The sequence below is a fragment of the Rosa chinensis genome, chromosome 6, assembly GCF_002994745.2.
Source record: "Rosa chinensis cultivar Old Blush chromosome 6, RchiOBHm-V2, whole genome shotgun sequence".
NCBI classification, from domain to species: Eukaryota; Viridiplantae; Streptophyta; class Magnoliopsida; order Rosales; family Rosaceae; genus Rosa; species Rosa chinensis.
In genome coordinates, this window is record NC_037093.1 from 64,986,958 (window position 1) to 65,014,927 (window position 27,970).

General features: G+C 40.5%; 5 protein-coding genes across 7 annotated transcripts; 2 read left to right on the forward strand and 3 right to left on the reverse strand.

The window, feature by feature from the left end:
* The first annotated feature begins 1,442 nt into the window (after window positions 1–1,442).
* Window positions 1,443–4,456, forward strand: LOC112174794 (carotenoid cleavage dioxygenase 8 homolog B, chloroplastic). Its single transcript, XM_024312604.2, has 5 exons — window positions 1,443–1,748; window positions 2,660–3,403; window positions 3,525–3,721; window positions 3,823–4,012; window positions 4,110–4,456. Exons 1-5 carry the CDS (start codon window positions 1,443–1,445, stop codon window positions 4,356–4,358), a joined length of 1,686 nt encoding a protein of 561 aa, XP_024168372.1. The 3' UTR covers window positions 4,359–4,456.
* A 317-nt stretch (window positions 4,457–4,773) lies between these two features.
* LOC112174795 (probable transcriptional regulatory protein At2g25830) lies at window positions 4,774–7,165 on the reverse strand. 2 transcript variants are annotated; one of them, XM_024312605.2, is made up of 7 exons: window positions 6,956–7,165; window positions 6,691–6,881; window positions 6,524–6,585; window positions 6,253–6,409; window positions 5,842–6,119; window positions 5,282–5,402; window positions 4,774–5,147 (listed from the first exon to the last, which is right to left on the reverse strand). In XM_024312605.2, exons 1-7 carry the CDS (start codon window positions 7,044–7,046, stop codon window positions 5,055–5,057), a joined length of 993 nt encoding a protein of 330 aa, XP_024168373.1. In that variant the 5' UTR covers window positions 7,047–7,165; the 3' UTR covers window positions 4,774–5,054. The 2 variants fall into 2 exon arrangements, with proteins under 2 accessions (XP_024168373.1, XP_024168374.1); XM_024312606.2 differs by having other exon boundaries at window positions 6,691–6,857; window positions 6,956–7,151.
* Window positions 7,166–13,969: 6,804 nt separating this feature from the next.
* On the forward strand, window positions 13,970–18,505 carry LOC112172262 (protein unc-13 homolog). Its single transcript, XM_024309537.2, has 5 exons — window positions 13,970–14,597; window positions 14,931–15,797; window positions 15,911–16,366; window positions 16,772–16,961; window positions 17,050–18,505. The coding sequence occupies exons 1-5, from the start codon at window positions 14,052–14,054 to the stop codon at window positions 17,982–17,984; spliced, it is 2,994 nt and encodes a 997-aa protein (XP_024165305.1). The 5' UTR covers window positions 13,970–14,051; the 3' UTR covers window positions 17,985–18,505.
* A 1,065-nt stretch (window positions 18,506–19,570) lies between these two features.
* Window positions 19,571–25,377, reverse strand: LOC112172263 (ABC transporter F family member 4). The gene is made up of 6 exons (XM_040508209.1): window positions 24,976–25,377; window positions 24,615–24,869; window positions 21,786–24,362; window positions 21,431–21,659; window positions 20,082–20,894; window positions 19,571–19,986 (listed from the first exon to the last, which is right to left on the reverse strand). Exons 2-3 carry the CDS (start codon window positions 24,742–24,744, stop codon window positions 22,252–22,254), a joined length of 2,241 nt encoding a protein of 746 aa, XP_040364143.1. The 5' UTR covers window positions 24,745–24,869; window positions 24,976–25,377; the 3' UTR covers window positions 19,571–19,986; window positions 20,082–20,894; window positions 21,431–21,659; window positions 21,786–22,251.
* A 20-nt stretch (window positions 25,378–25,397) lies between these two features.
* Window positions 25,398–27,596, reverse strand: LOC112171772 (F-box/LRR-repeat protein fbxl-1). Of its 2 annotated transcripts, none has more exons than XM_040508211.1 (2): window positions 27,046–27,596; window positions 25,398–26,962 (listed from the first exon to the last, which is right to left on the reverse strand). In XM_040508211.1, exon 2 carries the CDS (start codon window positions 26,509–26,511, stop codon window positions 25,828–25,830), a length of 684 nt encoding a protein of 227 aa, XP_040364145.1. In that variant the 5' UTR covers window positions 26,512–26,962; window positions 27,046–27,596; the 3' UTR covers window positions 25,398–25,827. The 2 variants fall into 2 exon arrangements, with proteins under 2 accessions (XP_040364145.1, XP_040364144.1); XM_040508210.1 differs by having other exon boundaries at window positions 25,398–26,972.
* Window positions 27,597–27,970: the final 374 nt, after the last annotated feature.

The following is a 27,970-nucleotide window of genomic DNA, read 5'->3' on the forward strand; positions in this document are numbered from 1 at the left end:
GTAAAATTAAATTTAACTATTTTTTTATTTTATATTTTTTTTTATCATAATAGGCATTCTCCTAAATTGAGGATGACATGATTAATTATTCTAATTATTCCTTGTTTATGCCCAAAAGCTTGACGCTACCAAGTGAAATAATCAAGACATCCAATACTCGAACAGATGTCAAAGAACATTCTTCCTCCAATCAAATCCATTTCCACCTTGCTGTAGTGAATTTGGTCGACGAATATGTACTCTTAATCCCATTCGTAGCAAATAACTATAGAACTCAAAATGAAGAAGACATGGGCTGGGCTGCTGGAGAATTGCAGAGATTTTTTTTTTTGGTTGAAGAAGGAGAGAGAGAGAGTAACGGCGTTTGACATTAAAAAGTCAAAGAGTTTTAAATTTTTTTTGCTGATGTGTCAATATGATAGTCCTTGAATATTAAATCAAGGGCTTAGAAATTAGAATTAAAGTCAAAGAGAGGAGCCGGATCCTAACCTGAAACAAGTTGGTTTTCTTAGAATAAACCCTAAACATATTGATTATACATTTTTGTGCATATATAAAACCAAGCTGCCACGAATACACCAACAACAGCTTACAGCTCAATCATTCAAATAGCTCCCAATTATATGGGGAAATTTGCTATAGTTTTCTGAACCCAGTGTATTAGTTAACGTACATGTGCAACCCTAGCTACAAAATGGAATCGGAAAACCCTAGCTACTCATTTAATATTGTATTTTCTTTCTATTTCAATCCTAAATACCATAATGCTATTGGTCAAAGAAAGTACCCGTACACAAACTTTACCTCTTTGGAACAAGAATATAAAGCAATTTGATATCTTGTTGAGATTCTTAAGTAGTTTCACTAAACCATTGCAGCCATATGGCGACTTTTCCTTGGCTGCATTTCACTATGTTTGGACGTACGTCCAGCAAGACAGAATGTCATTTGGTTCCTTAATTGAAACAGTACAACTATGACAAAGCTTGATTCGGAAACAATTAGATCCCTTACTTGTGAATTGTCCCTGGATCTAAGCAGATTAATTAATCATGGATCATACATTAATTAATACCGCATCACAAATTTGTGTTGTATCCCAGGCATTCCGTGTGCTTCATATGACTACTGCTTCTGGGAATGCCCACACATATATAAATCGAGGGTAGTCCATGGCACTAGAGTAATTAATTGAGTAAATATATATTCGCAGAAATATATTTTAAACATAAGCTAGCTAGCAATGTCTCGTAGTGAAAGGGAATTCCACCAATTAAGATACCAACAGTAGCATTGTAGCTTATCATAGTTTTTTTCAGTGGTACCAACCCTATTCATCACCATTTCCCTATAAATACAACGTTGACAACTCCTCACTCTTTAACTTGAGCTAATATCACTACAAGCGAGCTAGTTAAGCTAGTCTCTCAGCTAGACCGAATATGGCTTCCTTAGGATTTTCTGTTGGCAGTGGAAACTCGTGTTTGCTGCTGAGAGCAGCGGTTTCCGATCACTCCAATCCCAATAGTAGCAGAGATGGATTTAATCCCTTAAAGAAGGGCGCTAAAAGCAGGAAGCGCTTGACGTCGACAAACGTCGCAAGTCCTCCATTACCGGCTGTTGCTGCCCCTCATCTGCCGCCGAGTAAGGAAACTGATGATCGGAGAAGCCACGTAGCTTGGACCAGTGTCCGGCAGGAGAGATGGGAAGGAGAGCTGCATGTACAAGGACAAATACCACTGTGGCTAGTATGTGTTCCTTCATTTCTAAATTCCTCCATTTCACTAATATACAACTTCAGTCTCCCTATATAATAAGCTTGCATGTCAGATTGTGGAGATCAAATACACCAATAAGAACACAAACCCAGATATACAGTTCCCAAGAGATCGAAGTCGTACATGTTGTAAATTATTGTTCTCAAGTATTCAAATTCAGTGGCGATAAATTAGAGCATTCAACTCAAGACCAATTCAACTGTTTTGTCCAAATTAATCCCGCGGATATATATGACAGACCTTAAACAACGAGAAATTTTCTTTGATACAAAATTATATTTTCAACTGTGAGTCTCATTCACAAATTACTCTTAATCACTTAAGCCCTAGCTAGAGTCGTGATGGTAAGATTAGGCCACCATGTTTTACAGACTCGTTTGTGCTGTAAATTGCAGGAAGAAGGAATAGTAGAGAAGCCTGAAGCAGCAAGAAGAAACAATAGCTAACCTTTAATTTCGTTTGTAATCTTTTAGACTTATTGTTTAGTGAGAGGCCTACCACCCAATGCATGCCCAAGGGTTTGTCTCATTAATGACGTGTGTGTTTTTCTAGGTAGGACTATTAATTAATGGATTAATCAACTGATTACCCTACTGGCGTCACATAATTTGTCACAAAGAGCAGGGCTGGCCAGAGTATATTCCTCCTTTTAGTTATTTTTAAACTGTTCAACCAGAAAAATAATTCAGGTCCTGCCTTGTTCGTTTTCCGTACTCGTAGTAGCTCCTAATATTTTTAGTCTTCAGGTTGGATTACGTATAACGGTCTCATTCCAAATCTGAATACGTATTTGTTTTTTTAATATTTGGTCTAAAAGAACGATGCTAATTAGTTCCTTTACAATTAGGGGATGCTTATTTATTTACTTGTTATACATGCAGAAAGGAACGTACTTAAGAAATGGTCCGGGAGTTTGGCACATTGAGGACTACAACTTCCGTCACCTCTTCGACGGCTACGCAATGCTAGCCAGGCTTCACTTTGAAAACGGCCGTCTGATCGCTGGCCACCGCCAAGTTGAATCCGATGCTTACAAAGCTGCAATGAAGAGCAAAAAGTTATGCTACCGTGAGTTCTCAGAAGTTCCTAAACAGGATAATTTCCTATCCTACATTGGTGAGCTGGCCAACCTATTCTCTGGTGCATCTCTGACCGATAACGCCAACACGGGCGTGGTCCACCTCGGAGATGGCCGGGTCGTGTGCCTCACCGAGACCCAAAAAGGGTCCATAGTGGTTGACCCGGACACTTTGGACACAATAGGAAGATTCGAGTATACTGACACGTTGGGAGGTTTGATTCACTCGGCACATCCTATTGTGACAGAGTCCGAGTTCTTGACTTTGTTGCCTGATTTGATCAACCCGGGTTACTTGGCGGTGAGGATGGAGCCTGGTACGAATGAAAGGAGGGTGATCGGGAGGGTTGACTGCAGCCAAGGTCCGGCGCCAGGGTGGGTTCATAGCTTTCCGGTGACCGAGCACTACATAATTGCGCCTGAAATGCCGTTGAGGTATTGTGCAGGGAATTTGCTCAGGGCCGAACCGACACCATTGTACAAGTTTGAGTGGCATCCTGAGTCCAAGGCCTATATGCATGCCATGTGTAAAGCTAGTGGTAAAATTGTAAGTCGATCTCGTACTAATTGATCTCTCTTTGAAACTTGAATAATATGTCATTGTGTTTAACTTCTTTTTCTTTTTCTTTTTTTTGGTTATTTACTTTTTCGATGCAATTGTTTTGAAGGTGGCGAGTGTGGAAGTGCCATTGTTTGTTACTTTCCATTTCATTAATGCCTATGAAGAGAAAGATGAGGATGGGAGAGTGACGGCGCTCATTGCAGATTGTTGCGAGCACAGCGCTGATGCCACAATCCTGGATCAGCTTAGGATACAGAATCTGCGTTCATATACTGGTGAAGAAGATGTGCTACCAGATGCTAGGTAAAACGATAATGTTTTTTTGTTAACTATCTTAATACGACATGCTATGTTGCCATGTTGGTGGAGCGTCGTTGATTCATATCGAAGATTTACCTATGCAGGGTTGGAAGGTTTAGAATACCATTCGATGGGAGTGCATATGGAGAACTAGAGGCAGCATTAGACCCAAATGAACATGGAAAAGGGATGGACATGTGCAGCATAAACCCGGCATTTTTGGGTAAGAAGTATAGATATGCCTATGCTTGTGGGGCTGTGCGCCCTTGCAACTTCCCCAACACGCTCACAAAGGTAATTAGTACTAGACTAGCTACTTCTATTTTCCATAAGCCCCCTGGTTGGTTTTCAGCCTCTTACAGAAGTTAATATATTTTCCAAACAATGACAGCTTGATTTGGTGGAGAAGAAAGCTAAGAATTGGTACGATGAGGGCGCAGTGCCATCTGAACCATTCTTTGTGGCCCGACCTGGCGCAACTGAAGAAGATGATGGTGTGGTGATCTCGATGATTAGTGAGAAAAATGGAGGCAGTTATGCTTTGATACTAGATGGAACCACGTTCGAAGAGATTGCTAGAGCCAAGTTCCCTTATGGCCTTCCATATGGGCTGCATGGATGCTGGGTTCCAAAGAAATGAAGTGAATCAACTACTGGGGCTTTTACCAGTTAGTTACGTACATGGAAATTATAGTTTTCGTTATGATGAATGTAAGCAAATACAGAGATAATCTTATTAGCAGCTTGGGAAAATATCTTATTTGTAGCGCGTTCAAGTCTTTCATCTATCCTAGAATTGAAAGCTCAATCTGTATTTCTGTTGTAAACTGCAGTTTACACGGGATCCGCTCTCTAAATGGATCTGCTATAAAGCTTATGAATTGACTTTCCTTCTATCATTTACTACGTTTTCTTGTTTTCATCTCTCCACAGTGCGCTACTTCTTGTTCAAGCGTCTATTATAGAGTTCTGGGGCACCAACTTAAAACTCATAGAAAAGATCCATACAGATGAGGCTCCTGAACAGAAGCATCAAGATTAAAACTTTATATTGATTGCTATTGAAGAGTTTTTTTTCTTTATTGTTTGTTCTCAATTCTCAAAAGACAATCATATTTCATTGTTACTGTTCTTCACAATAAATAAGAAAAGTTTTTAGAAAAATCTTTCCTTGAGGTGACAATACTTGCCCATCTGCTCTCCTATTTCAAAATAGGACATATACTTCCAGGTTACAAGGTCAAATTGAAGAAGAGCCAGACACACGTCTACTGTAACACACTAACACCAAGAGCTTCATTTGGACTTCTGAGATGAGTGAAGATACAGGTTTCGATCATTTCTGGTCTGTGTAAACGGCATCAACATCATCAAGTTCAAGTAAATTGGTCATAAGTTCCTTGTTCAAATCCATAGCCTCGTCATCTACCTGAATCAGACCACCACCGGAAAATCCACTCTTAGAATAATGAAAAGTAAAATTAAAAAATTCTGCTAAACTTTAAAAAATTCTGCTAAACTCCTGCAACAGATCAAAGGCATAGAAATCCTGTAGAGACACACCTCAATAGGGCTTATTGGAAGTAGCTCAGAACCATTATCTGTCTCAAAATTGATTCCTTCGTCACGTAACTTTGAAAGTATTGCTGAGTAGTTATCTGAGTCACTCACTATCTTATAATAGCTATCACAAGCCAAAAAAAAAAATCAGACTTTGTTCACCATGATACAAAGGCCAAGCTACAACTGAATCTACCATGCCTTTAAATTTCACAAGTTAATGAAGTCCGCCAAAAAGCAAAACTCCAGATTCCACTCAACCAAAATGAAAGTATGATCAACAGTGGAAATTATATTCAGCAGAAAATTTAAGCTCACGAGCAGAATCAAATGGGTCAAGCTCAAGACCCTCCCCCTTCCCCTCGATAGATGTCATGTGGGGTATGATCACAACAGGAGTGTTTTACTATTTTAAACATAGTTCTGAGTTCTACATAACTTCCCATTTATAGTGTACGACATTTTAGCAGAATAATGCATTTAAAAAACAGAGAAAGATAAAGTTACAGCATATAGATTAACAACTAGAACTAGAAAATTGTAGCCACTACTGAAAACATTACCTTTCTGATTGATCTTCTTCGGTATCATCTTCATATACTGGCGGTTCAATAACATCCTCAGCACCGGCATCTAAAGCAATGGAGATGAGCTGATCTTTGTCAGCATCTGAGACTTTTATGTTTACAACCCGAGCACGCCTGAATTTGAACAGAACAGATCCTGGATCTGCCATCTTCCCGCCACAGTTCTTCACAACCTCTCTAACAGTTGCCACAGATCGGGTTATTTTATCTGTCAATACCTCGACTACCATGCTAGCTCCACCATAACCATATACCTAGTACAAACCAGTTTATTAGTGAATGACATGGTAAATGAGAAAAACATCAACCTAACAAGAGAAACAAAGCTTACTGATGAAACCTGAAAGCAATACACATAGCAGATGATACTGCTACCAAGTTACCAACCTCATATACTTTCTCAATGTAAGCTTCTTGTCCCTTCTCAGAAGCTTTCTTAATGTTGCGATCCAAGATCTCCTTGGGTACATCAAGCTCCTTGGCTTTCTCCAATATTGTAGCCAGGGCTGTATTCGAAACAGGATTTGGACCACCCTTCTTCAAACTGCATCCCCATTTTAGGATAACAAAGATCACAACAATGCAGCACCAATAAAGAATACTGAGAAAGGAATGGCCACCAATAAGAGAGACAGAGACGGAGGAGCAACTGACTTACGCAGACACAAGTTCCTTCCCAATCTTCGAATACAGCTTTGCCTTCTTCGCATCCTTCGCCCCCTGCACATGTAAAATGATCCATGAGCTCCATTACCATACTATTCAGCCATTTCATCGAACAGCTGGTGTGCAAAAAATCAAAACAGCAAAGAATGCAATGAGAACCTTTCGACCAGCGATCTTGCTGGAACGTCTACCCATGCAGAGAGGAGAGACGGTACGTATGGTTCTCCTCGCTCCGGGACTGCTTCCTATAGGCGTCGAAATCCATGAAAAAGGCAATGGTGAAATGGAAGATGAAGATGATAAGTTTCTACTCAGCAAACCAGTCCCTGAATCACAGAGGTAAGCTCCCGCTTCACTTTCAACAGAAAAATCAGAAGAAAATATTTTAGAATTGAAATGCAAATGGAGAAAGGTGAGGACATACTGGCTGAGCCGTTGGGGCATTTGGAAGAGACACCGGTGGTGAATCTATGAAGGATTGAACCTAAAGCTCTGGTTGTACAAGATGACCCCATTCTGGTTATAATGCTAATGAATACAAATACAAACTAGGAGAGGCTGCCGCTGCTTTCGTCGTTGAGTCCACCGGCGATGGCCATGGGCGCGCACCCTCATTGAAATTTAATTGGGCCCTGGACCAAACAATTGATGGGCCTAAGGCCCGGGTGATGCGATATTAAAAATTCAAAAATCTGAATTTGTGTTTGTATCGATCTCGCTTCTCCAATACTGACTTTACATAATGGCTCTTATACTAATGGAGCTTAATTGTAATACCAGATGATATCCATGTTCCCTTACTTACTTGACCATTGATTTAGGGTTCAAGCACATATAGTTCTTTGTAATGTGTTGTTTTGGCTTTAGGATTTAATGAAATCTTTTTCTTGTGAAAAAGGATTGATTTTCCAATTCCATTTGGATCATTTAAAATTTCATTGATGAAAAAACATCTAGTGTCTAATGTTTAATCAGAATTCAGAATTTGTAGCGCAATAATTTAAAGCAAAATAAATTTAGTTGTATATGAATTATGAACTCATTTTTATTTGACCTAAAGTGACAAACAAAACAAGTATTCTACAATGTTATTAAGTAAGAGCATAGAAAATTCATACGATAGTCACCAATTTGCATGAACGTCTACGAACAATGGCAAATCTCTATAAACTCGGAAAGAAAAGCTTCTCCCCCAATTAAGGTGGAATGGATAAAATAAAATGATCAATCTAAACTATCAGTTTAAACAACCTTACCCTGCAGACTTCATCTAGTCAGCAAGCAACTTTCATCCATGAAGTACTATAAACAATTAGAGCTCACCCCATCTACTCAGAAGAAGCCCTGGTCAATTTGGGTGGAGAGAGTTCAAGTTGGGCTAAGAATCAAAGGCTACTGCCCTCATATGTAAGGGATATCAAGCCACAACAACCAAGAACAGAATAAATTGATAGATTATTTCTTCTTACATATATCCAATCGTCATCTACTCAATTGATCCGATTTACTATAACTTCTAGCTGTTACTAATATTCACAAACTGAAATCTATTGTTGGGGGATAAAAATCATAAAATAGCTAAATCAAAAACAGTACCTAAAGTTGAAGGTCCTAATATTCCTGAAACCAAAAACAGTAGACAACAGCTAGTGCTGCTTCATCCATCCAAATCGATCAGCAGTAAATTACAAACACTAGACGAATGTAAAGATTGCTCTCGTGCTCTCCTGCGTTTCATACAACATCCATCCTCATCTTGTATCCAGTCTAATAGTCTTCAATTATGGGCATCCAATCAGTAAATCAACAACAAGACTATCTTAAATAACCACTCTTGACTAGGAAAGCTCCAATATGGTCATGGTTTAACTTTTCCTATGATAATCAGCTGAGGCTAAAACCTAAACAAGACCAAAATATGCAAGTTGCTCCTTCCAAGAAGCAAGCAATAATTCAGGTGATACATCTGTATATACTAATTCAACGAACCAAGAACCTCATATTGTGCTCTTGAAATTCAGAGAATCGAAGATCAAGATCCACTCCGACACGGTATCCACTCAATACACTTCAATGCAGGGCTTCAATACATTATATGTTCCACATCGACCAGAGGCATTGAGTTTACCGCAAAGGCCAATACCAAGAAATTCCAAGGACATGTGACTTGAAATTGCACGAATACCAGCGCCGGTTACCAGATTGCAACCACCATGACCAAGCACCTTCAAGTTGTGACAATTCTTAACAAGAGCAAATATGGTACGATTTGACACACAACTTGTTAAACCTCCAACGTCAGTTATTTTTTTTCCAGAGGAAGCTAAACTCAGCTGCTCCAAACAACACATCTTCACTAAAAGTGAGACCCTAACATCAGTAATTTCCCAGCAGTCTGCAAGTATCAGTGTCTTTAGGTCTCGTTTGGTTCACGGAATTGAAGGCTTGGGAAAGGAAAGTTATTCCTTTCCTATGTTTGGTATGCACAAGGAAAGGAACAACTTTCCTTTTTAGGGTTTTTGAGGAAGAACCATTCGCCAGAAAAGCCAATCCTGTAATATAATCATAATTCGAAAACATCTTTCCAAATCCAAATGGCTAATTGAACTCAAAGACCCAATGGCTTCAAGAGCTTTGTCCGTGACTGAGCCACCACAATGCCCTAAATTCAACTATGTCAAATTATGTGCGGAATTTATAACCGAAACAAGACCCACAAGGGTTTTTCTATGTCTCAACGAGACCTTGGATAATTTGGGACATCTTTTTGCCAAGGCACATAAGCCATCGCGCATATAATCACGACCTTGATTCTTCAGAAAGGTCTGAGCTTTTCAAACTGAGGACCTCGATTTTAGGGCAAGTTTGTGCTAAGAATTTGAGGTCGTCGTTGGTGATAGACTTGGATGTTTTGAACTTGACTAAATTAGGAAATCTAGGCAGTACATGACGGAGATGATCGGGTTGGCGGAGACGAACTGATGATCGGTTTAGACCCTCCACTCAAAACCATGCTTGCATACTTCTGAGAAGGATATCCTATCTTTTGGGTCGAAGAGATAGTTGAGGATCAGGCCTAATTCATCGTCACTCAGTAAAGAAACCTTGCGTGATCTTTTTCTGCATAAAGCCATTCTCTCTGTTCGCATGGACTCGTGAAGGATGGTAGTCGATGGATTTGAGGCTTCTATTTTTCAGGTCAAAGAGGGTTTAAGCTCCTTAAATAGGTCGACTTATGGGACTCTGGTGGGGAAAAGTAGACAAGTTTAACTAGGAAATACCTAGTATAACCACTGCAAGTGGCCTAGTGGTTCTTGCCTAGTTGGGTGTGCTCCCCAACCTAGGTTCGAACCCCGAAGCTGTCAAAGTGGCCAGGCACTGTGCTGCAATGCACAGTTGGAGCATTTCACATGCGCTGAAGGAGTTTGGGCCTAGGAAGCCTTTGGGTTCCCCTTGACAAAGTCAAAAAAAAAAAAAAAAAAGGAAATACCTAGTATTATCCAAATGCTCTACTCCAATGTTGATTGATGTTCCTATTTTATGACTATGAAAATAAAATTGAGGATCTTTTTACTTAGAATGCACGCAACGTTGCAATAATGGTTTCAACTTTCAACTTCAAAAAGGTTGAAAGTTATAACTGATGATGAGAAATCAATGCAAAACAAAATACAATAATATTGGCCTTCCATTTAAATGGCCCGCTTGAATGTGCTTGTGAAGAAAAACGGATATACACTATAAACGCAACTTAATTAGCGAATGAAGTTTGTATTTTAATGTCTGATTCAAACTAAAAGTCTGATAGTTCATTGTTTAGGATTTTAGATTTAAGTTGCTTAAATGTGCAACTCACAATCTAATGGGTGTTGCTTAATATGAACTCTACTATGAACTCTCCTGGTCGTGATGTATGTGGCTCAGATATTATGAAGGAACTAGTTTTCTAACGTATGTTTCACTCTGGTAGTGACCTAGCATGGTCATATGACTTTAATCAATTTTTTAATTTAAAAATCCCCTCTAGAAAAAAAAAAAAAAAGTAATCAAGAACTCTATGGTAGTCATTGTATTAGAGCAATCAATTCAAGGCAACGTAAAGGTAACCACCATGCTTTCCAAAATATGTTAAGTACTAAAACATATAGTGACACTCAAGTTAGACAAGTATATGAATAACCCAAAAAATTAAAGCACGTACATTAAACTATTCAGGGCTGAAATAACACTACATCTCAAAGGTAGACCCGGCCAGCATTGATACTTAAGGTCTCAAACTGATTTATTAAGACATAGAAATTGAGAGAATCCGGCGTATTGAAGTATTTTCACGATAAAAAAAAGTATCCTCTTATGACTAAAAAATGATGCATGATAACCATTCCGCGATACTGATCCCTTGACAAGTTAAGGCAGTTTTCCGCCAGGGCAAACATGGTAACATTCGTCACCTTGATATGCCCGGACAAATTTAACCTCTTTAGGCTATAGCCGAGAACGCAAAACCACTAGAGTCGGTGATATAATGGGGCCTACGGGTGTTGGTCAAGTGGAAGCACGACATATTGTGCATCTGCAAGAGGCCGGAATCGGTAATCCTATGACAATGATCGAGGACCAATTTCTTTAGGGTTTTTGGGCAAGACGCATCGCACAAAAACCCTAATCCCAAATCCGTAGTCAAATGACACTGTTCCAAAGCCAAAATGGAAAGAGATCACAATGTGATAATAGCTTCTAGGGTTTTTTAGCAATCTGCAATATCCCAAATCCAAATGCAAGTTTTGGTCCGCACTATTTAGAAGCGAATCAACTCCATCAGACGTGATTTTCTTTCTGCCACAGACTACAGAGCATGAGGGTTGATAATTTAGGACACCCCTTTGCCAGTGGCCGAAGACCGTCGTCGCGAATTTCATCCCTTTCCATGTTAAGGTCAACGAGCTAGAGTTTCGGTCATGTTTGGGCCAACAAAGTGATCAGCCTTGGTATCTCAAAAAAAAAAAGTGATCAGCCTTGGATGAGGCATGAAACACTTTTAAAAGGTTCCGAAAAATAAGGACTTCAGATCCTTCCACTCTGAGCCATTGCTTGCAGACCTCCTATGATGTAGGTGGAAAACATAGTCAAGCGTTAGGGCTCCTAAGTCATCACACAAATTCACTGCAGCCATTTTCTTTCTTTTCATGGTGTGTGTATGAAGCAATATGCAAATTTCTGAGATTTTGGTCGTGCGTGCTATAAACAACGAACTCAGACATGAAAGAGAATGTATTACTCCATAGCTCTTATTGTGTAACGTTCGGTCCATTGGGGTTAGGGTTATGTTCTAATTTTATTTTACGTTTTATTTTTCCAAGCTAAGTTGAAGTTCTAAATCGTAGGATAAGAAAATGGATAAGAGAAGAGCTCCTCAAACTATTCGAGTCTAAGACTTGTGAGTTATGGCTGTCACTGGCTCTAAAAATATTATAACGAAATAGACTTGAGTAATCAATTAAGACTATTAAATTAAACAATAAATTACATGATGAATGATTGTGAGACGTTTCATCGAACATCTTATTCTTCAGATATGAAAATTGATATCGAATGTAGAATTTATATTGTGATTGAATGATTGATCGAACTCTCTTTAGAGAATATATATGTAGGAGGTAATGATGGTTTGGATATTGATATCCAGATTATTATTTGGATTTTTTAAGGAACATAGCATATGATATTTTGTCAAAAACTCAAAACCATGTGGCCTCTTGTCGTAATCTAGCTAGTAACCAACCAACTCTTCCCTTCACCAATTTTCTATAATTTATCGACCAACTGTCGTTGTAATCCTCCTCCCCTTTACTTTGACAAAAATAAAAATCAATAATTAGTGATGACTCCATCACCCTGCCTATCGTATTCTGATACGAAACAGTATTTGTATACGTATGCAGTATTTTGTCTCCTTAATCTCGTGTTTAACATAATCAGTTCTCTTAATCAAAGAGCAGCAGGTGGGGGCCCCACTAATCAGGAAGATTCACATTCCGCGGTTCGTATCCAACCTTTTGCCCCCCAAGTTCCAGCTATCATACAACTTTTTCAGTTCCACGACCACGAGGGAATGTTGGTATCTCACGCGCCGCGTCCGTCTTGAATCTGCCGCGTTCCGAACTATTATTTTAATGCACGCGATGTTCCGGAAAGTAAGTAAAAGCGTGAGAGGAGGTGATCAGAACCATCTAATAGCATATATTAAAGAGTTACTCTACTGACACGGTGACACGTCTTCGTTTTTGACTCTGCTGCTTAATTACGCGTAACGGAGCATGTCCGCAGTGAAATGTATATTATAAAAATGCAAGGTTTTTTGCTAGCTAATATATCATGAACATTTTGAAATACTCATTACAAGATTTCTAACAGATTCTCTTATTATCTGAACAATTCATATCAAATTTTGGTTCTTTATCTTGAAGGAGAGAAATTCTAAATTTGAACCTTAACTAATATCGGAAATGTAACTACTTATATTAACTATCTAATGATCCAACAAATTTAGTTGAATTATTGAGACAAACTTGCATAAAATAGTCTATAGAGTTGGAGAAATAAGGAACTCTACTTCTTTTTCTTTATTTTGTGACCTGACTTATTTTTGTTGGCGACGAAAAAAAATTATGTGATTGAAATAGATAGTAAAAAAAACTTGAACATGAACCACATGCAACTAAATTTTCTCACTTTCATAAAGACATCTTAAATTAGCTATTGGCTATACAATTTGCAAAGGAAGTAGTTTTGCAGAGAACATGCTTGAACTTAAACTTATCAATTGATGAAAAGAAAACTATAATGTCCTCTATATATCAATGTATCCATATGATTCTTAAAAACTGCTTTTATAAAACAAATTTTGGTCATTTTACATGCTTATCTCTCCAATTAGTGTAGGTGAGTACTTCAAAAAGAGTAAAGTCCCGAATTCAAAACATTCAAAAGGAAAGATAGACTAAACACTTTGATCCAGTTATCCTGCAAACTTTTTAAATTTGCCAATTGTAAATTTTATGCAAGTATTAAATACCAAATTATAGTAAAAGATGCTGACAGTTCACACATTCAAAAGTCATCTACCATCCTTATCAAAAAAAAAAAAAAATAGTCATCTACCATATAGTAAACTCTGCCATCTCTTTCTCTCCATAATTTAGAGATTTGTTAGCATGTCAATTCAATATTATGGACATTAACCCCATAACCAAAAGCCATGGCAGGTAGGTACAAGAACAAATCGTTAAAAAATTAAAATTAAACAAATAGATGATAACTCATTATACCTGGTCCCCATGATTTAACCATGTTCTTCATCAATCCACTAACCCCAAAAAAAAAACAGTAAAAGTCAAAAAAAGAAAGGAAAAAACAACAACCTCTTGAGAGAAAGCTCTTCACCGTGTGTGTATGTATAAGCTGCAGCTCTAGTACCTTTGTTTGTTTCTCTCTCTTCTTCTTCTGCTGCTGCTGCGACAATGGCTCATCTTTTCAGGGAGCTCTCACTGGGCCATTCGAAGAGAGGGGCCCACTCCACCACCGGCAGCGCCCCCGCGCTGACGATACCTACGAAGCCGACCACCATGGCCACGGATCTCCCGTCCCCATTGGGCCAGCTCTCGGCCCAGCTCACCGATTCGGAGCTCCGGCTCACCGCCTACGAGATCTTCGTCGCCGCCTGCCGCACCTCAACCGGCAAAGCCCTGACTTTCGTCTCTTCTTCGCTCTCCGACTCGCCGACTCAGCAGCACACCAACGGCGCCGCCAGCTCCCCCAATGGCTCGCCGGCGCTGCAGAGATCGCTCACCTCCGCCGCCGCCAGCAAGATGAAGAAGGCATTGGGCCTCAAATCGCCGGGTTCTTCTTCCGGGTCGAAGAAGAGCCCCGGGTCCGGGTCCGGGTCGGGGCCCGGAAAGCCCAAGCGGGCTATGACGGTGGGGGAGCTGATGAGGATCCAAATGGGGATTTCTGAAGCTATGGACTCCAGAGTCAGGAGAGCTCTGCTTAGAATTTCAGCTGGACAGGTCAGCTCTATTATTACTCTCTTTCATTTAGAGTGATTTGAAATTTGAAATTTCTGTGTGATGAAGCTCAATTTGAATATTGTGTTGGTCAAGTTTGGATTTCTGGGATATTTTTGGTGCTGGGAATTCCATTTTTGGAAGACTAGTGGTTTGTTTACTAAATGTAGTTCGATCTGGTGAAAATGACTGTTTCTATAAATGAATCTCAGTAATTTTGTGTTTTTTTCTAGTCGGTTTAAATTGTTGAAGGAATTTTTGCATGTGTATGCCAACTGTAACATTTTCCGGAATTGTAATTGATCAAGTCATCTGTTTTGATGTGCTCATTTGCAGGTAGGACGGCGAATTGAGTCGGTTGTAGTCCCACTGGAGCTGTTACAGCAGCTCAAGTCGTCTGATTTTACTGACCCGCAGGAACACGAAGAATGGCAGAAAAGAACCCTTAAGATTCTTGAGGCTGGTCTACTTTTGCATCCCTTTGTGCCGCTAGACAAGTCCAATAGCGCTGCACAGCGGCTACGACAGATTATTCATGGAGCGTTGGACAGGCCCTTTGAAACGGGGAGAAATAATGAGTCCATGCAGGTTCTTCGTAGTGCTGTTACGGCCCTTGCTTCCAGGTCATCTGATGGCTTATATGATACGTCCCACTGGGCAGATGGGTTACCATTGAATCTCCGCATTTATGAAATGCTTCTCCAAGCCGTGTTTGATAATCACGATGAGACATCTGTAATAGAGGAAGTGGACGAGCTAATGGAGCATATTAAGAAGACCTGGTCAATCCTCGGACTTAATCAGATGCTCCACAACCTTTGCTTTACGTGGGTTTTGTTTAACCGTTTTGTTGCTACCGGCCAAGTTGAATTGGACCTGTTGTATGCTGCTGATACGCAGCTAGCCGAGGTTGCTAAAGATGCAAAGGCAACAAAGGATCCCGAGTACTGCAAGATCTTGAGTTCGACATTGACTTCAATATTGGGTTGGGCAGAGAAGAGACTCCTAGCCTATCATGACACTTTTGATAGCAGTAATATTGATACCATGCAGGCCATTGTTTCTCTGGGAGTAGTAGCAGCTAAGATTCTAGTTGAAGACATATCAAATGAGTATCGCAGGAGGAGAAAAAATGAAGTTGACGTTGCTCGCAACAGGATTGACACTTACATTAGATCATCATTACGCACTGCTTTTGCTCAGGCAATTCTCATTTCAAATATTTAAGAATTTTATCAGACAATATTTGCTTGCAAATTCTGTAGTTCGCTAATTTGAAAGTATGATCTGACATATGTTTGGTTACTTGTATACAGATGATGGAGAAGGCAGATTCCAGCAGGAGAGCATCAAGAAACCAGCCAAACCCCCTTCCCGTGCTGGCCATCCTTGCAAAGGATGTTGGTGAGCTGGCAGTTAAGGAGAAGCAGTTGTTCAGTCCAATACTAAAGATATGGCATCCTTTTGCTGCCGGTGTGGCTGTGGCAACTCTTCATGCTTGCTATGCGAATGAAATTAAACAGTTCATATCGGGTATAGCGGAGTTGACACCGGATGCTGTACAAGTTTTGAGAGCTGCAGATAAGCTGGAGAAAGATCTTGTGCTCATAGCAGTTGAGGATTCTGTGGACAGTGATGATGGTGGCAAGGCAATAATTCGTGAGATGCCTCCTTATGAGGCTGAAGCTGCAATTGCAAATCTGGTAAAAGTGTGGATCAAGACAAGAGTGGACAGACTTAAAGAATGGGTTGATAGGAATCTGCAACAAGAGGTATGCACTAACTATTCATGTGCTATTCTGAATTGAGTTTTGATAACAATTTGGTCTTATATCTGGGGCAAGAGGACACACTTTTTTAGTAAGGACAGGGCTGTACATTGATCATTTCATCTACACAAAATTTAAACTACTTCCAGTTTTGCATATGATTCCCAGATCCTTGGATTTTTGTCTGTTTCCTGAATTTTGAATTTGTATGTTTTGTAGACTTCTACTTTTTCTTCTATAACCCACAGCATGAACGTCTTCGTTGGCATGACTTTTCTTACCATCTTAATCCCGAGTAGATGAATGAAATACTCCCTGTGGATTTTCTTGGTCATTGGTATAATGCTCATAACTTTAGATTTTGTTTACAGCTGTTGTAGAGCTAACCTTGTTCATTAAATGTTACAGGAGTGGAATCCACCAGCAAGTGAAGATGGATATGCTCCATCTGCTGTTGAAGTTTTGCGAATTTTCGATGAAACTCTGGTTGCATTCTTTCAGCTGCCAATACCAATGCATCCTGCATTACTTCCTGACTTGATGGCTGGCCTTGATAGATGTCTTCAATATTACGTAACCAAGACAAAATCTGGATGTGGTAAGTAATTTTGTAAGTCTCAAGTATTTTGTACATCAATTAAGATATGTTCATTTCATGATAACCAGTATTTTCTTCTGATATGCAGGATCACGTAATACATTTGTTCCCACTATGCCTGCATTAACCAGATGCACTATGGAATCAAAGTTCCAAGGTTTTGGCAAAAAGAAAGAAAAAACGCCAACTTCTCAGAAGAGGAACTCTCAGGTTGCAACAGTCAATGGGGATAACTCTTTCGGGATACCACAGTTGCTTTGTCGCATAAACACATTGCAGAGAATCCGGAGTGAGTTAGAAGTTTTGGAGAAACGGATTGTTACTCATCTGAGGAATTCTGAATCTGCTCATGTAGAAGACTTTTCGAATGGATTGGGGAAGAAGTTTGAGCTCTCTCCTGCGGCTTGTGTGGAGGTAATCACACAACTTTGTGAGGCAGTAGCTTATAAAATGGTCTTCCATGACCTCAGTCACGTTCTGTGGGATGGTTTGTATGTTGGAGAACCATCATCTTCTAGAATAGAGCCTTTTCTTGACGAGCTGGAGAAGAACTTACTTATCGTATCAAATACAGTGCATGAAAGAGTACGTACACGCATTATTACTGACATAATGAGAGCTTCCTTTGATGGTTTCTTGCTGGTTTTGCTTGCCGGAGGCCCCTCTCGTGTATTCTCCCGGAAGGATTCTCAAATAATAGAAGATGACTTCAAGTCCCTTAAAGATCTGTTCTGGGCCAATGGGGATGGCTTGCCTTCTGAATTGATAGATAAGTTTACAACTACAGTTAGAGGTGTACTTCCCCTTTTCAGAACTGATACTGAGAGTCTCATAGAACGGTTTAGACGTGTGACCTTGGAGTCATATGGCTCTTCTGCCAGGTCCAGACTCCCTTTACCCCCTACTTCCGGGCAGTGGAATCCAACTGAGCCAAACACGCTCCTCCGTGTGTTGTGCAATAGAAATGATGAAGCAGCTTCTAAGTTTCTTAAGAAGACTTATAATTTGCCCAAGAAACTGTAAATCTAACTTGCAGCGTGATGCATCATGGAAAGGCTACTGAGGGACTTTCCGGCGTAGTTCTCTCGCAGAAGATTCTTGGCGACTTGGACAGTGCTTGTATTTAGTGTATTTAGTGAAGATTACCCCCCTGGTGAGATGCTCGTCATTTCATTCATCTGTGAGCAGGAGGGGAAGGACATTTACCATAGGAAGTGGTCGGTGACCTTGTATAGTAAATTGTTCAAGGATTTGGATAATCCAGCGGTCACTCAGTTTGGAGCAGATGAATCTAAAAGGCCGGAGACTTCCATACACTTTCTTTTGAGGAATCTATTCTTTTATCGCATTTAGTGGCTATACGATCTCATTCATGCTATTCTTTTTAATTCTCTACTGCACAGCCAAATTTCCCCCTTCCTTTTCCTTTAGTTTGTCAGGTGAGTGTATTCAATTCCATTTGTTTGTTTTGTTGTTGGTATATATATAATCACTCTGTTTGATCCTACTGCTACAGAAGCAATAATAGTTATGTGTTGTTATAAGGCTGGCGTATTTTGTTGTTGTCCAATTACACTCAAAGAGCAAATTAGGTCACACAAACATGACATAGCACTGAAAAAGACTCAAGATCCACTTAAAACTTGCTTATGCTAACCAAGGTTAAAACTTTCAGATATCATAAGTTCATGACCATTGGAGACTGGGGAGCACACCTCAAGATCCACTCTCATTGATTCATGCATCACTATAGACTGCAATGGTATGCAACCACTCACTAGATGTTTCAAATCATGCGCATGAAAAAAACAGCGAAAAATGAGAGATTCTAAGCACTTCGATTCAGCCCTGAACACCAGCTGCAGTTATCAAATGGCAATCAGTTAAATCGAACACCTTTTTAAGTCGAAGCAATTCTCACGAGAGCAACAATGGTATGATCAGACAAATTTAACAGCAAGCTAAGTTCAGTTTCATGAGGGTTTTAATTCCAGAGATTGCCACACCTCCATCGTTAGTGACAACAGAACAGCCAGTTAGATTCAGTTCCTCCAAGCAATACAAGTTGTGCAAAAGCGAGACCCCATAATCAGTTATTGTATCGCACCATGTAAGGTTCAATGTCTTTAGGGTTTTGGAGAAAGACCCATTTGCCGGGAAACCCAATCCACGATCCGTAATCAACCAACACTGGGCCAAAAGGATCATTAGAGTTGCTAACAGGAAATTTGTGCCCCATCTGACAATGTTATAGAAACAAAGACCTTTATTTCCCCTGATAGACTCCTTAAGAGGTATCAATTACAAGTTCTTTTTAGTTGGACTCTACTTCAGTCAGGAAGGCGGAAGCTATGGATTTCAGGCAGCTCTTAATTACAACAACTTAACTTTCATCGTTGAACTAGAGCACGATAAAAGACGGTTCAGGCCTGGATCAATATTTTTCCAGTGCAGATCGATGAACAAGGTGGCAATTAGCTAGACTTCCTACATGCTTCAAGATTCATCCTATCTCCTAATCAACCTTGGTCAATTGAAATCACTAATGGATCCAATGGAAATGAAGCCACCATGAATAATAATCAAGAAGAGGATCTCAATTGAAATCGGCTTTGGCAATAAAAATCCCTACACTAATAATTTGCATGTGAGATTTCAGCTAGGACTAAGGAATCCAAACAAACAATAGAGGGTCATCCCATAACGGGATTTCAGTTATAATGGCATTGAACTAAGAAGATCATAACGAGATTCAGTTATAATGGCATTAAACTGCAACTTATAACAAACTAAATTGTTCAGTAGCACTAACAGAGATAAAATGCTAAAACATCAAACTATGCAAAGTTGCTAAGCCGATGAAAGAGAAGAAGGAAATCCAGAGTTTCACCACTAAATGAACTCCAGAAATTTGCTAATAGTGCCATCTCGCATTACACGCCACATCCTATTCCTCAATCTTTCATCCACCACAACAGACTTCAATGCGGGGCATTTCCGCGCCAAACGTTCTGAATCAGACCCTCTAATACCAGACACACAACAGAAGAGATTAAGACTTAAGAGTCTGTAAGCACTTGTGACCCGAAAATGCACGAAAACCAGCTCCAGTCACCTTACCAGTTCAAGCAGCTCCAAATTGAGGCAATTCCGAGCAAGAGCAACAATTGTGTTGTCTGTCACAGAGTAGAGCGAACCCAATTGCACTTTCTTGAGGGTTGGAATTGCGGAGATTGCCACACCTCCAACGTCAGTGATCATTCTTCCAAATTCAGCTCCTCCAAAACAGACATCTTGTACAAAAGTGAGACTCCGGAATCACCCGGTAAGGATCAATGTCTTCATGGTTTTCGAGCAACACCCATTTGCCAAAAACCGCAATCCGGCATCGGTGATCAACTTGCAATTTCCCAAATTCAAAACTGTAATCGAGCAACTGGAGGACCCAATTGCTCCAACCACATTGTCACAAACCGAGGAACAAAACCCCAAATCTAAATGCGTCAAATTAAGTGCTGCTGAAGTAATGAGGGACACAAGTACAACCTCCCCAACATTATGTCTCCCGCGAAGCAGTATTCGGGACACCCACTTGCCAATGCGCACAGGCCTTCGTCCCCAACTTGTCTACGGATCGACACAGTAGTAAGGTCGATCACCTCAAGTTTGGGACATGTTTGTGCCAACAATACTAGGTTGGCGTTGCTGATACACTTGGTCGTTTTGAATGTGTCCAAGTTTGGAAATCTTGAGAGAAATCGTGGGAGAAGTTTGGGTGATGATCGGGTCAGACCCTCCATTAACAACCATCGCTTGGAGACTAGAGAGGCCGATTTTCTATCATCCGGGTCGGTAATCCGGTTCAGGATTAGGCCCAGTTCGTCATCACCTAGCACGTTCATATTTTTCTCCTCTGTTTTGCTAAGACCAACGCTGACATGAAAAAAATATAGACATGAGATGGTACCTTGATCTGTGAGAACGCCACAATTCAACGAGAATGAAAATGGGTCGATTTTCCGGGAATGGAAAACCCTGAACGGCTTAAGCTTCTGAAGAGCTAGCTGGCTTAACAACCGTAGAAAATTGGAAGTGAAACAAGGAAGCGTCTCTTTTATGCCCCTCAATTTTTGTAAAACAAACTTTACCGACGGGTATAGTGTCGGTAAGAGTGTGTATTCACTTTTTATAAAAAAAAATTGTGACTGTCCGTTGGCGAAAAGGGGTAATACAAATTTGACTCTTCCAAAGTAATGCAGGCCAAGTTGCTGATTGCAAATGGAGTATTCATCTCCCCAGGAAACTTGTACACTAATTTGCATTCATTTAGGAATCTGAACAAACAATTAGAGGTCATCCCATGAACAAAATTGCCATGGCTAATAATGCATTGAACTAAGAAGAGGGTAAATTGAAACTAGTAAAAGTACGCAATGTATTGAATAGCAGATGAAATTGTCACTACTCACTAGCTTGACTAGCATGGATTGCTGAGCAGCATCACTGGCTTTTCCACAGGCTAGAGACTGAGCACACATTTTAGCTGCTTAATCACATGATTTGTAGAATTCTGAAGCATGCACGCAAAATTACTCCTCCAAGATGACACGTCGACCAACTGTTCAAGAAACCTTACACGTACAACTCGGGTTCTCCAAATCTCCGATGGCAAACATGCTTCAAGCCTTCAACAGAAGTCTGGATTGGTGAATGTAATTATGAGAACCAAGTACCAGCCTAAATCTTACAAAGCATAGTTTTCATGTACTTAAAACAAACTTCAACATGTATGGATTTTGTCTGCGTTATCATGAATGAGCTTACCGAATCATGAAGAGGCAGCCAGAAGAGCTGAGGTATCGAAGAGTTTTTCATAAGCTGGCAATAGCCACACCCAACACTAGTTGTATTTTCATTGATAATGTAACAACTAGAGCTCAAGGTTCCCGGGGAAACGACATTCCCTTCCTAATGAGCCTTGGTAAACTGAAATGCTTGATTTGCTGTGGCTAAAGAGTCCAGGCATGTTGACTTTTATAAGTAACCGGATAGAAGAAAACGTTTCATATATAAACTAAAAGCTCACCCAGTTTCTAGTATTCACAACAAACTAAATAGTTCAGTAGCACTACATCCCTATTTATTTGAAAGAACCAACACAGATAAAATGCTGATACGTCAAACAGATCAAATTGCAAGTTGCTAAGCCCTTAAAACAGAAGACCGCAACCCTCTAACCATCACCATTCAATGCAAAATTTTACATTCTTAAAAAAAAATAATGCAAACCTTACTCATCAACCTCTGCTCTAATCTCTTTTTGTAGCTCGTCCTTGTACTCATTAAAACTTCCATCAAATTTCACCACAGAACCATCTTCAACGATCCAAATTTGACTCTTCTCTTCATCCTTGCACACACTTGATATAAGTCTAGAGTCATGACTGACCAGTACAACCCCACCGGTGAATTCATCAAGTGCATCAGCCAGTGCATCAATGCTCTGCATATCTAAATGATTCGTCGGTTCATCCAAAAGCAGAATGTGGGGTTTTGACATGGATATCGATGTGAAGACAACTCGAGCTTTCTGTCCTCCGGATAATTTTGCAATAGGAGTCAAATGGTTATGGCTAGGGAGTCCGTACTTTCCAAGTTTTGCACGCACAGCCTCCTGCTTGCTAAATCCCTCTTGGTCAGGATGAAGACGAAGAAGGTATGAAACTGGGGTTTCGTCCATTGTCAGGAGGTCCACAAAGTGCTGTGAATACCTACCAATCCTCAACTTCTGACTCCTCCTAACTTCACCCTCAGTAGGAACCAAATCACCAGCAAGAAGGTTGAGCAGAGTAGACTTTCCGGCTCCATTAGGTCCAACAATGGCAACACGAGTACCCATATCAATACCGACATCAACATCAGACAGCCTGAAATCTTCCCGGTTCGGATAACTGAAACTGACATCAATAAGTTGCAGGAGTGGAGGTGTAAGCTCAGTAGGTTCAGGAAAGTGGAACTCCACACTGTAATCCCTCCACTTCTTAGGAGCCTCAACTTGGGTGTCATCCTCGTCAACCTTTCCTTTGCCCTTAGTAACTAACAACTTTGCTCGGTCCTTGACCTTCTCCTGTTGAACCCGACTTCCGCTCCTTCTGGCAGCTTTCTTCTGCTTATCATAAATCTCAAAAGTTTTGTTTACCTCTTTGCGGCGCTGCTCATACCCTTTTACAAAATCATCAAAATTTCCACGGTAGTGGTGGAGCTTCAGATCATGCAGATGAATAATCTCTGTGCACACTGTGTTAAGGAAATCACGATCATGTGAGACAACCACCAAAGTTTTTTTCCAGCGGCACAAGTAGTCCTCCAACCAAAGAACAGCCCTCAAGTCGAGATGGTTTGTTGGTTCATCAAGCAACAAAAGAGTTGGCTGCACAAAAAGTGCCCTAGCTAATGAAATTCTCATTCTCCAACCACCACTAAATGACTTTGTAGGACGGCCTTGCATATCCTTTGTAAAGCCCAAACCGGCAAGAATCTTTGAAGCCTGGGCTTCAGCAGCATCCGATCCCATCAGCTGCAAGTGATCGTACAACTCAGCAAGCTTCTCTCCTTCATCATCATGACTGTCCTCTTCCTCTGAATTTTGCAATGCCGCAACCTCTTCCCGGAGCTTAACAAGTTGTTCATTAGCTGAAACAACTGCTTCAAGAGCACTTCTATCATCACCAACTACCTCTTGTTCAACTAAAAGAACATCAATGTTTTTGGGTACTGGAATCTTCCTCCAAGCAAGAAGCTTCAGGAGGGTAGACTTCCCCATCCCATTTGGACCAACCAGACCATATCTCTTCCCATGAGATATCTTCACTGATGCATTCTTTAGTAGCTCCTTTCCTCTAGCCGCCACAGAAAAACTTTCTATTGATATATCCTTGATATTAGCATCTGCATCTTCACCTTCAAGTACTGAAACCCTGCTTCCAATAATAACAGTGAAAGCATCATGGTCATCTCTCAGGGCCTCCTTCTTTGACAGCTCGGCGGCATGGGCAGAAAGAAGGTCCTTCTTTTCACGCTTTTTTAACTCCTTCTCTGTCAAGGTTATATCAAGCGTCTTAGCCTCTGACCTCCTTTGCTGATTGGGTTGTTGTTCCTCTTCCACCTCATCATCAGAGGGGGGGAGATCAATATCATTAATATAGGACGCAAGTTGTGAAGCGCATTTCGCCTTTGCACTGGAGGAAGATGCATTCTTGGGATTTTCAGGTTTCTGGTCCATGTTGGCCAACATGGAGGAGACTGTTGGTGCTTTCACTTTCTTCCCATCTTTTCCAGCTGACTTACCCTTCTTGGTTGCACCAGCTTCATCTGTCTTCTTTTTTCCCATTGCAGCAGCCTCTAATTAACAAACAACACTAAATTATATAACTTTAATCCAAGACGATGATTCAAATGGACAGTATACAGAACAAGTCTTATGATTCAAACTGATACAGATGATATGAAGAACACAGATTTCTGGATGTCTCTAAAACTCTCTCTTACTCAAATTCTAGACTTAATTTAGATTTCTTGGGTTAAATTAGTTTCTCTATTCTGATTTTGCTGAAATCAAATCAACGCAAATTCTGAAATTAAAGGGTGGTGTACCTGCTTCACCAAAGTTCAATGGTCCACGGCCGGCAGAGCAATTTTCCCCGAATTGTCTAAAACCCCTCTGCTCAGAGCTTTTATGTATTTTATACCCAATAAAAATTGGGCTTGTTTCTTTGGGCCCCATGTGTCCTGACTTGTTTAGGAGTCCTATTATAGGTTTCCAACTTGTACGTGGGAACTACATCAGAGAGCATTGTCTTTTTTTATCTTTGATGGAGAGCAATATACCATAATTTGAGCATGATATTTCTGCAAAACAGTTACATGAACGAGCTTAAGGAGTCACGAAGACGAGGTAGCCAAAAGCGCAATATCAGCACTATTATTTGGGATCTCAATATGTTCTTTATGTTACCTTGAGCCTACACCAGTCATATAGAAGTGTTCACTAGCTAATTGATAGCATCCATTGCTGAGCAGCATCATTGGCTTTTCCAGATGCCAGAGATTGAGCAAACATCTTGGCAGCTTAATCTCATCATTAGTACTTAAGTTAATAGGCAAGTGATTTTATCTCTTTACCATGCATGCAAGATTACTCCTACAATATTTGAAGCAAAACCCAACCTTACAGTACTCAGATTCTCGGATGGCAAAGATGCTTTAATCAAGTCTGGATTGGTGAGTGTAACAACTTGAACCAAGTTATCAGCCTAAATCTTGCATATCAGAGTTTTCATGTACCAGGTACAGTTTTGTCTGTGTTTTCATGAAGAGGCAGCCAGAAGAGCTGAGGCGTCGAAGAGTGTTTCATCAGCTGGCAATAGCCACACCCAACAAATATTAAGAATTGGATCAATTTGAAACCCCTAGATGATTAGAACTGCAAAAGCACCAATCAAACTTGTACACTAATTTGCAAAGTAAGAATTCATTTAGGAATCGAAACAGATAATAAGAGGTCATCCCATGAAAGAAATTGCTGCGGCTAATAATGGAATGAACTAGGAAGAGGATAAGTTGAAACTAGTAAAAGCACGCATTGGATCGAAATCATTGAATAGCAGATGAAGTTTCATATGTATAGTTAAAGCTCAACCAGTTTCTAGCATTCCTAACAAACTACGTATTGTTCAGTAGCACTGCATCATCTCTAGGTCTTTTAAAGCTCCAACACAGATAAAATGCTAATACTGTTAAACAGATCAATCAAACTATGCAAGTTGCTAAGCCCCGTGAAACAGAAAAGCGCAAACCCAAACTTTCATCAGTTTTTGAATTGCAGGAATCTGCTAACAGTATTCTCTTGCATTTCCTGCAACAGCCTATCTCTCCATTTTTCATTCACCACAATTGACTTGAATGAAAGGCATTGAAGCGCTAGGCTTTCTAATGCAGATCCTCTAACATCATCAAACAAACAACCAATTAGATTAAGGGATTGCAAGCATTTGTGACCCAAAAATGCATCAATAGCAGCTGTAGTAACCCCTAAACCACCACGTAGATTAAGCATCTCCAAGTTTATGCAATTCTTAGCAAGAGCTACAATAGTTTTTTCTGTCAGGGAGAATACACAGGCCAAGTTCAACTTCTTGAGGGTTTGAATTGCAGAGATTGCCTGTCCTCCAACATCAGTTAGCTCGCTACAGAACGACAAATCCAGCTCCTCCAAGACACGCATCTTGCACAAAAGCAAGACCCCGTCATTATTGATTCCAGGGCAGTACGCAAGGTTCAATTGGTCGATGGTTTTTGAGCAACACCCATTTGCCAAAAATCTCAATCCGGCTCCAGTAATGGAGCAACCTTTCAAATTCAAAACGCGAATGGGACAAGCAGAGGACCCAATTGCTTCAAGGGCTTGGTCCGAAACAGAAGAACAATGTTCCAAATCCAAATGAGTCAAGTGATGTGCTGCTGAAGTGATCATGGCCATGATTCCAACCATCCCAACCCTTCTCCTCTTAAGCACAATCTCAGACAATTTGGGACACCCATTTGCCAAAGCGCACAAACCTTGGTCCCCAACTTGATGAACCACCCGTAATATCTCCCTTACTTCATCAACAGAGATGCTAATTCTAATTCATATCGTACCAGTGCGCGGATGTCTTGCATTTCAATTTCCGCAATAGTCGGACCAAGTTTGAAGGCCTCCAGTTTGGGGCATGATTGGGCCACCAATGCGAGATCGGCATTGCTCATTCGCTTGGGTGTTTCGAATGTGGCTAAGTTTGGATACCTAGGCAGTAATCGAGGAAGATGATCCATGTTGAGAACTCGGAGTGACGATCGGCTCAGACCCTCCATTACCCACCATCGCTTGCAGACCTGAGAGGCCGATTTTCTATCAGCTGGCTCGGTTACCCGGCTCAGGACTAGGCCGAGTTCGTCGTCTCCTATCATATTCTTCTCTTTTGTGTGATCAAAACAAGGCCAATATCAAACTATAGAATATAGATATGAGATGGGAGCTACTTACTTCAGGGTGATGATCGGAGAGCAGAGCACAATTCACCGGACGACAGCCGGCAGAGCAATTTTCTGTTCGGATACTCAGCTCGTGTCAGTCATTATATAGAGCAGACAAAAGCGGGCTTGGTCCCGTTTCTTACATCTTTAAATCTTTAATATGAAACAACGCAATATTTTAGTTCGACGGCGAACCCATATTCATGAACGAGCTCAGGCATGTTGTAGTATAATGGCTATATCATGTAAATAGATACTTGAGTGTATAGATATAGGTATGAAGACTTGTGTGGCATAAAGCATGTGGGGAAGCAACAAGCATGGCAGCAACCACCATTGCAGTCACCATGGGGAGTTGCAGCTGTAATTAATGTAGCCACAACAATGGACTTATTCCTATAGCATTCGCACTATCTTGTACTCCTATATAAACCCTCCTTTGAGAGAAGAATAACACACAATCTACTCCATTCTCTGCATCTAAACTCCCTCCCTCTCTCTGTTAATTTATGTTCATTCTACAACACGTTATCAGCACGAGCTCCTAGCTCTTGCTAGCCATACCGTGCGCTGCCCCTGCGCTCGTTTCTGTGCAGATCAGTCTTCTTTCACGCCCCAAAACATCTTTTTCAGGACCTCTGATCAAAATAATTTGTTCATAAAAGTTGTTCATCTCTGTCTCTTCTATCTGACCTCCAAATTTCAGCCCTTTTGGAGTTCTTTTGAGACCTGTACACTATTCGAAGTGGGAGCTGTTCAGCACGCTCGTTCCTGTGCATATCAGCCTGCTTGCAAGCTGAGAAACGTCTTCTTCGGGATCTCTAATCAAAATCCTTTCTTCATCAAAGTTGTTCATCTCTGTCTCTTCTATCTGACCTCCAAAGTTCAGCCCTGTTGGAGTCGTTTTGAGACCTGTACACCATTTGAAGTGGGAT